Source organism: Suricata suricatta, chromosome 5 (genome assembly GCF_006229205.1).
Source record: "Suricata suricatta isolate VVHF042 chromosome 5, meerkat_22Aug2017_6uvM2_HiC, whole genome shotgun sequence".
Taxonomy (NCBI): domain Eukaryota; kingdom Metazoa; phylum Chordata; class Mammalia; order Carnivora; family Herpestidae; genus Suricata; species Suricata suricatta.
Window position 1 is genome coordinate 103,210,929 of NC_043704.1, and position 13,127 is coordinate 103,224,055.

Consider the following 13,127-nt stretch of genomic DNA (forward strand, 5'->3'; position numbering starts at 1 on the left):
ATTAGTATCATGACTATAAAATGTTGATAAAATCTGTTAATTTTTTTTAAACATTTATTTATTTTTGAGAGAGACAACAGAGTGTGAGCGGTGGATGGTCAGTAAGAGAGGTAGACACAGAACCAGAAGCGGGCTCCAGGCTCTGAGCTGTCAGCACAGAGCCTGATGCGGGGCTTGAACCCACGAACTGTGAGATCATGACCTGAGCTGAAGTCAGCCGCTTAACTGACTGAGCCATCCAGGCGCCCCAATAAAATCAATTTTAAAAAGCATAATGAGTCCAATAGGAATTTGGACATAAAACCCAAACAGACATTTCACAGAAGGGGAAATGAAGATGGCTAATAAGCACAATGAAATATCATTTACTACTCAGTCAATTAACAAAAATGTAAAAAAGACTGGCAATATTGGGTTAGAAAGACAGGATTTCTGAAACATTGCTGGTCACAAGTGTAAATCGTTACAACTACTTTGGAGGACACTTTTGGCATTATCTTCTAAATATGAACATTCACGTGTTTTCCTGGTAACTCTGTTCCTAGGTGTGCACCAAAGAGAAACTTTTGCACATGAATAGTGGAGACACGTACAAGAGGGTTCATAAGCAGCATTGTTTACAAGAGCAAAACCTTTGAGACAAATTCAGTGCCTGTCATCAGAACAGTGGCTGAATAAACTGTAATATATTCACATGGTGAAATACAATACAGTAGTCAAAACCATGGGCTCGCAAAGGGAAAAATGGGGGTAATTTTCATCTCAAGACACACATTAAAGTTTCTCAAGTAATCAGAGTTTATTACATGGTTCAGTATAAATAATCTATGATCTTCATAATGTAAACAGTGAGCTGTTATTTGACCCCAAATTATGAAATAATAATAAAGGGAGGATGGGCAAAATACACAGATTGTCTGTGGGAGGGCTGGTAAAGATGAGTCACGGTTTTCTATAGCTGGTAGTTGGTAGATGGTTGTTTAAGACAAAGAAAGTAAGCATTTTGCTAGGAGATATATAGGTAAATTACCAAAAGAAACAGGCAAGGAGTTAAAAGTTACTGTTTCTGGAGAGTAGGACAACATAGAGACAGATGGGACAGGTAGCAGTTATTTTTGTGTTGTTATTATACACCTTGTAGTTATTGTAAATTTTATTTTCGGGGGGAGGGGTGGCTCAGTCAGTTAAGTGACTGACTTCGGTTCAGGTCATGATCTCACGGTCTGTGGGTTCGAGCCCTGCGTCGGGCTCTGTGTTGACAACTAGCTCAGAGCTTGGAGCCTGCTTCATATTCTGTGTCTCCCTCTCTCTCTGTCCCTTCCCCACTCACTCTCTGTCTCTCTCTCAAAATAAAGACATAAAAAAAATGTTTTTATTTCAAAGCGTGCGTGTGCACGTGTGTGTGTAACTTTGATTTTTAAAAACAAAAACCTTCCATTTGGGCCAGATGAATATGACTTTACTGAGCAGAGAGATAGCATGTCTAGAAGCAAACTTTTTGGTGCTTTGGGGAATATTAGAGAACAGCAGTAGAGATCTATATGGTCAAATCTCCTCATTTTACAAAAATGAAGAAATGGAGGCATGGTAGAATGGAATTTGTTAAAGTCTCAAAATGAGAAACTGAGCAGGACTAAGCCTGAGGTCTGCAGGTCCCTAAGCCAAGGCTCCTCCTGCCACATCCTTACTGGGAGGGGAAGGTGCTTTCCCGCAAAGGGAAGGCTGAACTTCTGGCTCTGGAACGACACGTGAGAAAAGTGAGGGAACCCTAAGAGACCCGATGGGACCCGGCTGAGGATAAGAGGCCATCACTGCGAGTCCCATCTCCATGTCCGAACCCACAACAGTGACTCTTACATGTGTGTATATAGGAGAGTGTGAGTGTGCTTTCTGATTTTTGCTGATTCAGATGAGTCTCTAAGGATCAGGCTTATTGAAGTACAAGGCTTATTGAAAGCCAGATAAATTTAAGTAGACATTAAAATATCTAATTCTGGACATCACAGTAAGGAGAGAGTGGAAATCTGTTGGTTGAATAAATGTATGAATGTTATCATGTGTCTCCCACACCTGGCTTACCATGGTAAATATAGCCAGTATTTATACAGGGAGTGATTCATATGCATATTAAAGTTTGGGAAGCTCTGGTCTACAGCCTTGTTCTCTAGGTACAATGAGAATTTTAATATATCTTAACTGGAATTAAAAGCTATGCAAGTGACCAATGGTAGCCTGAAATAAATTACAATAAATGAGCAGTGATATCCTGAAATAAATTAAGATAAAGGAATAATGCCTGGAGGACAGGTTAAGCACTGTAATAAACATCGAATGATCAAAGTGGGAATTGTATTTCTCAGTTACTGGCATTCATTGCAATCAAATATTTCGGAGGGGGGGTGATGCTGGATGCTTTGGGACTGCTTAATGGGAAATCTGGGGGTCTGCCACACTTCTCTAAGCCCCAGCCGGCTTGATTAAGAGTGTGGCCTGATTTCCCCATCACAGAGCAAAAGCAGAATCGTGTCTAGGAAAAAAATGAAATATAGAAATATGACCGCAAGTGGCTAGGTGAAAACTAAAGAGCAAAAAAAAAAACCCCAAAAGGTGTGGGGGGGGGGGGCGGCAGTCTGTCTAGAATCCAAATAAAGGTCGTAGTATTATGGGAAAAAAAATATTCAAGGGTTTAAAAGGTATCTTTTATTAAATGTATAGTCAGATGACAAAATCCATAAGGTACATATCAGAAAATCAACAAAAGAACACTCACCGAGAGGAAAGGCTTGGCTTCCCACTTTTGCTACAGCTGGTGTAAATTCCTGGGCCATCATCAAAGAAGCTTCCGAGTGCCAACTTCTGTCGGATAGATTCTCTCTCATTTTTCTGTGCCTAAAATTTCAGGAAAATAAAAAATGCTGATAAGTGGGCAGATACAGGACAACCATAGCCCAATGGCTAGGTTTCTTAGAACTGCAACCTTAGATGAAACACGGATAGGCCACAGCACAAGAGCGTTTGAATTATGAAGAGCTGAAATTAAACCAATCTTTCCTGGTTTCCCCTCTGCAAATAATTTCAGTTCTTCAGATCCTTTCACGATCACGGGTCTAGAAACTCACCACGATGGTATGAAGTGATCTTCATTGGAATAGAACTAGATTACTTGGTGCTGTAATCCTTCTTCTTCTTACCTCCTAGAGGAAAGTCGTGGAGAGCAAGCATTTTGTCTTAAATCACTTTTATCCCAAATGTGGTCTTTCCCTGGATCGTGTCTTTTTTTCTGTATATGGTCCCTTCAGCCCACTTTCTCTATTGCAAGAACATTATATGAATATTCAACCAATATGCGCCGAGCCCCTATGAGATGGCAGGTGCCGCATTACAACGCAGGACACGGCCCAGGATCGCAGACCCTGCTTTCATCTGGCTTCAGTCTTGATGGGACCTACTGGTTCCGTTCGAGAGTTATCCTTCTCTCTCCAGGCTCAGACCACAAGAAGCCCTAAGAAAGGGCCTGAACCAGCTGGAGGATTCTAACTGGGCCCATGTGTTTCACATTCTGAAGAAAAGTCAGGTCGGTGTGAATAGGAAAAGGATGTGGGAAACGACACTACTGTGATAATTTGGATATGTTTACAACACTTGGCTTCCCATAAAAGTCCCATAAAAACTCACCATGCTGAACTTTTAAACCCTTTAAACAACAGGGGAGAAGATTAAAAAAGATTTCCTTAGTTAAAAATAAAACAACTACAAAAACAAACAGAAGGAGTTAGAAATCCTGGGGTGAGAATGAGAGCCTGGACTTCTGTTCTGTGGCTGACAGCAGTGCCATGGGACGTTCTGAGCAACGGGCTGAAGACCAGGGTGAGCCAAGGATATCACCAAATGCAGCTCACGCGACTGAGTGTGGCTGTGGAAGGCAAGATGGCCCGTGAACCTCCCACTGAGAGGTTCTGGAGCCTTTTCTGCTGCCACCGGTACCCAGAAGTTACACGTGAAAGCTGAGCTGTCACTTGAGCATCACTGTTGGTGATGAAACGCACCTGTTGGAAGGGTGGGCTGAAAACTGGCTTCATTTCATCCCCAAGTGAAGGCAGTACTATTGGTTAAGACTGTTCTAACATGGTGGTTGCTAGTTACATGTGGGTATTTACATTTTGATTAAAAATTAATTAATTAAAAGTTCCACTCCTCAGTCACGGTAGCTGCATTTCAAGAGCTCCATAGCCACAGATGGCTAGTGGGCACCATATTAAACAGAGCAGAATAAAATATATGACAGTACAGTGCTGCTAAGATAGTGGTTCTCAATTGCTAGCTTCGACAGGCTGCATCAGAACTTCCTGCGGTCTTTAAAATATTCACCCCAGGGGGCGCCTGGGTGGCTCAGTCGGTTAAGCCTCCGACTTCGGCTCAGGTCAGATCTCACGTTCGGGGGTTCGAGCCCCGCGTCTAGCTCTGTGCTGACAGCTAGCTCGGAGCCTGGAGCCTGCTTCCGGTTCTGTGTCTCCTCTCTCTGCCCCTCCCCCTCTCATGCTCTGTCTCTCTCTGTATCAAAAATAAAAATAAAACATTAAAAAACAAGAAAAAAAAAGAGTAAAATATTCACCCCAGGCTCTGGCATCAGATAATTAGTTTAAGTAGGTTTGCGAACGCGTAGGTTTGTTCAAGGAAATCTCATCTCTGTTCTCCTTTTCTTTTGCATTTAAATTTTTTTCTTTAACGTTTATTTATTTTAAGAGGGAGAGAGAGACAGAGAAGAGAGGGAGAATCCCCAAGCAGGCTCTGCACTGTCAGCACAGAGCCCGATGCAGGGCTCGAACTCATGAACCATTAGATCATGGCCTGAGCCAAAGCTGGATGTTTAACCAATTGAACCACCTAGGCACGCACCCCTCTTTCACATTTTTTAATCCATGGAAGCCATAGCGTTCGACCAACTCTCACACTTAGTGAGTCTATCTGTAGCTATTTATGCAGATAACACTCCATTTTGGCATGTATCAATGGAACCGCGTCACACTTAAGAGATATAGTGCATGTGTGTGCGTGCAATACAGCCGCAAAGTGTAAGACTGCTTTTATATGGTTACAGATGTGATGCTGATGTCATATTGTCTGATGGGCTAGCATAGAACTGATCCCTATGAAAATAATCGTAAGGTTGTAAAGGGAAGCAAGGATGCTTTTAACTGTATTAAATGCTTGCAACTGTGCTGTCGGAAACCTTAATTAAAGCAACCTACCCTCCTGAATACGTGGGGCTGGCACTTGTGAGATGGTTCTGCCAAAACAGAACCGTTTGATATCATCTGACATCTTTATACATTCATTTCAAAATCCCAGTGTCTGCCATGCAGATTTAGCATAGGGAAACTATTTCTTCATTCATGTAAAATACAAAAGAGATTCTCACCCAACAATCTCTACAGTCAGAAGATTGTTGCATGAAACTGAATATCCAAAAATAAAAGCAGATAACATGAGTGTTATCTCATGACTGATGTTCAACAATATGCTGGTTCCCAACATTAGCCTGGAAGAGGTTTTATCGGAAGAAAATACCAATCCCAGGTGTGAATATGTGAACACACCCTTGATTCCATGTCTCTCTCTCCTAACGTACTGGTACCCCAGAGATATCGATGTTGGAAAAGGCCTTAAAAATATTTCTCTATACATTAATTACAACTCTTTATACTTGGATATTGTGTTGAACAACTTGAGGAGGATTGTTTTGTTATACAGAATCTCTCACCTTTTTCCCCTTCTCTCTGTCTCTGGATCCCATTGAACAGATCAAGAAAAGTATAAATAACATAAACATCACTCATAAATCCACCACTTAGATACAGATCACTGCTAACATTTTGGGCTTTGGGGGAGAGCTCTTTTTAGTTTTGTATCTTATATGTGTATTTTTTTTTCCTTTTTATAAAATTGGGATCATATTGTTTATTCATTTGAGACTTTCCCTCATATCATTTAATATTCTTTAAATACACAATTTCTAATGGCTGTATGTCATTCTGTCCTATGGAGTTACCTTCTATTGTTAGTTGCTTGGGTTGTATCCAATTAAAAATACCACAGAAGTCTGCATTTTTACATAAATCCCTGCCCACGTGCCTGATTCTTTCCTCAGGATAAGTTCCTGGAAGTGGAATTACCAGATCAGCTGGGTGTGAACATTTGTTGAGGCGCTTGACACATTTTGTCACAGTGCTCTGGAGAAAAGCTGTTCCAATTTACATGCCCAACAGCAACGTAAAAGGGTGTGGCATTCACTATATCCTGGCTAACACTGAGTACTTTCCCTGAAAAAAAAACCAAACTTCTGCTGTTTTTGATAGTCAAAAACTGGTATTCTTTTTGCTGATTTCCTTGATTACCAGTGGTATTGCTTTTCTCTGAATTACTTCTAGCTTTGCTTATTTTTCTATAAAGATCTGAAATATTTATAGTAGGGATATTATTAGTCCTTTTGAGTTTAAATCTAAGTGTTAATGTAGTTACATCAATAGCCTGCTTCTCTAAAGTGCTGATAGCTTTGTACGTGGAAAGTCCTTCTTAGTCTAGAGGTAAAGGATCTCACTGGATGTTGGAGAATTAAATGAGAACATTATGGAAACTGCTTCTTCGCAGCAGTAGTGGTGGTGACGTAAATGTATGATAAATGGCAGCCATTACGGTTAATCCTCCAACAATCCCTGCTGTGACGATAAGGAACTGCAGGGTGAAGGAAGGTTCCCCTACTATTAGATAGAAGAGCTAGGATTCAAGACCATCTTTCTGGTGCCAGATCTTTCTGCTTGTCCACACCGATGAGTGAAGTGTCTGGGCAAATACTGGTGGCTGCCATGCTGGAGACATGATGTGGGACGAGTTATGGGTCCACTTCTTTCCTGAGATGGGTGTCATGTGTTCTCAAAACAGGAGAAGACACTTGACTGCAAGACATACACACCAAGGCCCAATCAGAACTGCAGATATTTACAAAACAACACAGAAAACACCTTCTCATCAGAGCCACCCTCCTTGATGCCACTGCTTAATCTTCTTTTTGGAACAAATGCCTTTCCTAACATCCCAAGTAACTGTGATTGATTCAACTGACTAGTAAAACAGGTTTTCTCTTAAAATTCAACAATTGGAACTACTTTTCTTTCAGTTGCCCACATGTGTGGAGTGTGTGTGTGTGTGTAGTTTCGGAGTTCTTTTGTTCTCTAAGACAATTAGACCTGCAGGGCAATTATGTTCTCCAACCTCTGAAAGCCCAGATGTGCCTCAAGGTGAGGAACCGGGAAGCGTATAGGAAAAGAAGAGGCTGACTAAAAACTGCACTGTCTGCCTGGGCTTGTGGCACGTGGAGCCATGTCCACTCTTACCATGGCCTTGGGAAATACCCTCTCAAACGTTAAACATTGGAAATTGATAAACGCTCGCAAAAAGCAAACGGGCAACTGGGGAATGGTGGCTCATCGCTAAGAGACAGAAAGCCTATTCAAGACCAAGAGGAAAGTAAAAATGTGCTTAGAAAATCACCATTCCAGCCACAGGCAGTTGGTTTTTGTCCTTGCCTGTCGCTGAATTCCCTACTGCCACCCCCTGTGCCCAGGCAGATAAGACTCACAATGGCTTTTGAAGGTGCCACGTGAGCCACGATCTCAGAACGCAGACCACTGGGTGCTTTCAGAACCCACACACGGATGTTCAGCTTCTCCCCCTGTGCCACTGTTCTGCCGCGATTCCCCAGGCTTGACAAGAACAAAGACAGACGGGTATTTGGTAAAAGAAAGAAAAGGCAAAACGTCCTGCTTGAGTAGGTACTGTCCATCTCCAAATCTGGTATGCCCCCCAAGTCCTTTCCATGCTTTCTTCAAGACGCGGCGGGACCCGTCCCTTACACACTGATACCATTCCCAAGCCCCCTCCTCTGGCCCTGCCTGCGCCCCCTGGCCAGTCCACCTTGCTAGCAGCATCATGGTGTCTCCGGTCTCTGAAGCAGGGGCTGCTTAATCTTTCATCTGCTGAGCTGCACATGAATTTATAAACGGAAGCCTGGGTAACTTATCCATTTCTAAAATTTGCTTGACACACTGTATTTTTGTGGGGTTAGCTGGCCACCAGGCCTCTCAGGAACACACTTTGGGAAATAACATCTTAAACCTAAATCCAGCTGGTACTGAGGACACCGCAAACAGCTGCTTCCTTCTGACTCTTGCACAGATGATGAAACCCACGTAGCCGGAAAGGGCCTGTCTGATTAAAAGGAAGGGGTTTCTTAAACTCCCCAAAGGAGGAAGACGTTTAAAGAAGTTTGGTCTAGAAAAACAGAGGACCCGACTGATGTGAATGGCAGGGCGGGAATAATGGCAGATGTAAGCTTGGAGCCCTGGATTCACTGGTGGGAACGGGGAGTGGAAGAAAAAAAACTGCTTCTTCCAAATTTCCTGCCTTCCATCTTTTTCCTGGATTAGGCTTGCCCTCCTCCCCAGTTCCATTTGTTTCTTACTTGTTCACCATGGGAACAGAAATAACCTTTTATTATAGGATGTGCTTGTTACTGGTTTTATAATGCTGTCTCTCCTCAATTCATTTCTAATCCCAGAAGACACCACTTCTTGCATCCTCCTTTCTGCCCTGCTAAACTGCTACCTGGTTACTGCCTTTCATACTTCAGGGTGCAGGATCACCACTGAGGAAAAACTTCCTAAGGACTGGGGGCTGCATTATCCCAGAAGCTGATGATGACCCTGGCACCCCCATATGGCCCATAAAGAAACTCAGGATGCCAGGAGGCTGCTGCACCCGCAGTATGCCAAGTGGAGAAGTGCACAGGAGGGCACACGTACAAAGTGGCCCGTGGCCCTCTCTCTGTCACAAATTTCTTTAAACTGGCATGAGAATCACCGGAGGGCTTATTTTCTCATTCAGAAAGTCTGGGGTACGGCTGAGAAAACACATTTTTTAACAAGTTCCCAGATGTTGCCGATGCTGCTGGTGCAGAGACGTTGAGCACCATGGCTTTAAGCAATTGCACAGATCAAATAGCAAGACGGAACACCGAGTCGGTTCTCCTCTAACGGAGCACAGATCTGTTCCATGCGGGATGGCCAGGCTCTGGATCCAGGTGGATTTCATCATCTGCAGCCGCCTGGCCTTGCCAGCGCCTGGCTGGGATGCCTGTTTTGAAGCAATTAATGAAGCCCTTGCTTCAGTGCAATCTATTGCCTAGTGATGTCGGCATCATCCCCATTAGCATCATCCACCAGGGAATGCAGCTGGGATTCAGGAGCTCCCTGTGGAAAAGCACTTTTCCTATAGGAAAACAGCAGTCACTCTTGTTTCTCTCCTCAGCTTGAAAGGAAGGCAGTTTTCCTCTAACACTTGCAGGCAGCATTCCAGTGCGGAGGAGTCTGGGGCTGTTGAACACTGGGAACCATAAGTACAGAACTCATTTGTTCATTAGGCAAATTGTATTAATTTTCTTGAAAACAAAATAATCAAAAAGAAAACCCACATACAGGGACACTAATTATTTTCTTTCTGAAACAACTGTGGGTTTGCCACAAGATCAAAAAATGAAAACATTCTGTAAGAAAATAAAGTGTACTCTTTTGAATGTCAAGTACGTAAGTACTTGCACGGTGCAGGGTTTTGTTTTGTTTTTCAAGTTTTTACATCTTATTTTATCCTCTGGGAAGAGCTTTTCAATTACTAGTGGAAACAGAAGTTAAATAACTGAGTGTTTTTCCATTGTATTACTGAATGGATACTCTCTGAGCAGTTTCTTTTCAGTTTATATTTCTGATGCTTTCCACTTGAGAGACTTACACTAATCAATCCAGAAAGATTCCCTGAAATGCTGTTGAAATCTCATCGTTGCATCCTTGCACTGAGCCGCCTAAACAAGCCCTCTGGACTAGATGTCAGGCCGGGCGGTTGGGCAGTGTGTAGGCTTGGGTTCAGCTTGCTTAGCACCAATATTCATGAGAAAGTTGTCCTTGGATACCTAAAGCCCAGGATGGGAACCCAAAGAGAAGGATTGTAGGGTTCAGCACCTTTGGACACCTATTTTACTTGAACACTGCCCAACATTAAAAGTGTTGGGATGTGAGTCCAGAGGAGAGATGTTTGCTTACAAGAAGCCAACTATGAGGATGGTTTTGCCTAGTGACTGCCTTGCTTCTTGTGCTACAGAGAGACAAGAAGCAGAAGCAGGTGGACACAGGTGCTGTTGCAGAGACTTCCTAACTTGAGTAACTTGAATACTCTTAATTGTTAGGGACTGGGGAGCCAAGGTATCTCACACTGGGTGGGTTGATGTCTAGTAGCCAATACCTGACTGAATGGGAACTCTGGGGAAGGAAAAGGAGCCCCTGGTGAAATCCACAAAGATGACAAAGCAGTGGAAGTGTTTCAACATTAAACCCTGCAGGGATACAGTTGGAAACTTTTCCTCCCCTATGAGCAGTGTATCCAAAACAGGAACTTCTGGGAGCATCTTGAACTCTTTCTCATTCTCACAGGATTGGTTACAGAGACTACTTTTTTTTTTAAGTTTAGTTTTTAATGTTTATTTGTTTTTGGGGGGGGCGTTGGGGCAGAGAGAGAGGGAGACCTAGAATCTGAAGCAGGCTCCAGGCTCTGAGTTGTCAGCACAGAGCCCGATGCAGGGTTTAAACTCATGAACTACAAGATCATGACCTGAGCTGAAGTTGGACGCTTAACTGACTGAGCCAACCATGTGCCCCTAGAGACTACTTTTTAACACAGGGGCAGTGTTGTCTGGGAAGTCCTTCTAACAGGTGACATTTTAGAAGCCTGTAAAACCACCACTGTCCTTCAACATCACAGTGAGGACATAACAGTTCAAAACACCTACTGCCTGGTTATGAAATATCCTGGCCTCAACTGCCGGGAAGTTGACGTCCTCAGTTTCCCATGTCAGGGTGGGCTTAGGGTCTGGGAGGCCTGAACACAGGAATGACCAGAAAGGAGCAGGGAGTTCAGGTGGTTTGGGGTCAAGAAGACCCAAGTTAAAAATCTTTTTTGTTTTTAAATTTTTTAACATTTATTTTTGAGAGAGAGAGAGAGAGAGAGAGAGAGAGAGAGAGAGAGAGAGAGAGAGAGAATCTGAAGCAGACTCCAGGCTCTGAGCTGTCAGCAGAGCCTGATGTGGGGCTTAAACCCATGAACTGTGAGATCATGACCTGAGCCAAAGTCAGACACTTAACCAACGGAGCCACCCAGGTGCCTCCCAAGTTAACATTCTGACTCAGACGTTTACTAGTGCAATTCATGGAAATTGGTTAAGCCTCAGTTTCTTTCTCTGAAAAAAGGAGTAACAATACCTATCTTACAGGTGGTTTTAAGGATTAAATGAAGTAGTATACAGAATGGGCCTGGTGCAGTGCCTGGCCCAGAGAGAAGCTCAGTAAATAGTAGCTGTCGTGACCGCTAGAGGGAGGGGTTGGGAAAGCTGGTGAGAAGCGTGGCGGAAGGGATAAAAGCCCGCGGAAGGGATAAAAGCCAGCAATGTCCAGAGCAGGCAAATCTAAAGACAGAAAGTAGATTAATGGTTGTGGGGGGAGTAACTGCTAATAAGTACAGGGCTTCTTTGAAGGTGATGAAAATGTTCTGGAACTAGCTGTGTTTTGTACAACCGTATAAATATACTAGAAACCATCAAAATGTACACTCAGAAATGGTGAGTTTTATGGTATATGAATTATATCTCATAGAGAAGAATCATATCTCAAACAAACAAACCACACCCATAAAGGTAACTACATACGATGTATCTGGAAAGTCTAATTACCTGAAACAACCCACTCCCGACCAGGCTGGCTAACCGAGGTGTGCTAACGGGGTGATAGGGTGGAAAGAACCCTGAACCAGGAGCCAAGAGGCTTCATATTTATAGCATCGAAGACCAACCAGGCCAATTCCTCCTGTGAAAGAAAAGGAGACTCTGGCCCAGAAAGCTGAAAAGATTGTCCCCAGGTGGCCGAGGTAGGGCTAGGCTCTAGGGTTCAGTAACTCAACAGAGTTCTTCAAGCGTATTCAGCCCCTACAGGCAGGAAGACGTGAGGGTTAATGGAGGTCGACGGCTGCTTTTCCTCAGTAATTGTGTGGGGAGGGCAGAGCTCTTGTCTGGAATGGCAGCTGGCATTCTGTGTTCCTGTTTATTGCAGTTTATCTCAAGCAGTCATTTCCATTCACCTTTTAAAAAAAACATGAGGCGCAGCTGTGGCTTCACTTTAAATATTGTTCCTTCCAGCCTTTTCATTTTTTCACGGGCTCCTCCCTAATCTTTCACCATAATTGGATGCACAACACCAGAGACAGCACCTCGGAAAAACAAAGCGAGCAAGCTGGCTTCCCCAGCCTCTGACCACACGTGGCCCTGTCCGCAGCTCCTTCGGCGTCGAGGGTTTGCTCTGCTCTGGGACCGAGTGGCAGCCAGTCGTCTGGGTTAAATTTTCTAGATTTCCTTTCTCTGTCTCCGTCAGTGTGAGCTGGATCTTTCCCTGGGTCTGAGATGGCACGGGCTGCACGCTTCCCAAGTCCATACCGGTTCTGCACCTTCTTCCACGCAGCATCAGTCCCGTCTGCTTATTTGTTCGTGTACCTCCCCACGTGGACGCTAAGCTCCTGGAGGCAAAGCCCAGAGTCCCTTCTGTGATCCTGGCTCCCCATGCAATGCCAGGGACAGAGGGGGACGCTTATGAGTGACGGAGGGATCAGGACATAGATCCCATGCTGTGGCCACTGCAGTCCTGAGGACAATCAGGTCTTTGCCAGAAGGTCAGAGTCTGGCAGGGCGATAACGGACTGAGCACACACACCTGCGATTCTACGACGTGCAGGCTTTCATTCCAGTGTACTAAGATGTGTTTTCTGTGGCGGACAGTTTTGCTACCACTACTGAATAAGCCAGAGGTCCTTAATGTAACATTTTTCTTACAATCAGGACCTTCCCCAAGGAAGAGGAACAGAAGTGTGCTCTTTTCCTTCCTTTGCCAAAGTGGAATCTAATTGTAGTTATCGGAAAGTGGCCTTTCCCCCTGAAGGCTGTTTGCCTGACTTTAAAAAACCTTGTAAAATAATCCCTATAC

The 13,127-nt window shown here is 43.8% G+C and overlaps 1 protein-coding gene across 5 annotated transcripts in view; it reads right to left on the reverse strand.

Moving 5' to 3' along the window:
• Window positions 1–13,127, reverse strand: part of LOC115292071 (schwannomin-interacting protein 1) — a 727,630-nt gene that overhangs the window by 26,113 nt on the left and 688,390 nt on the right. For all 5 annotated transcript variants that reach the window (XM_029939972.1, XM_029939973.1, XM_029939974.1 and 2 more), the window contains one exon: window positions 2,771–2,889. In XM_029939972.1, coding sequence (XP_029795832.1) covers window positions 2,771–2,889 — 119 coding nt within the window. The remainder of the gene's footprint in view (window positions 1–2,770; window positions 2,890–13,127) is intronic.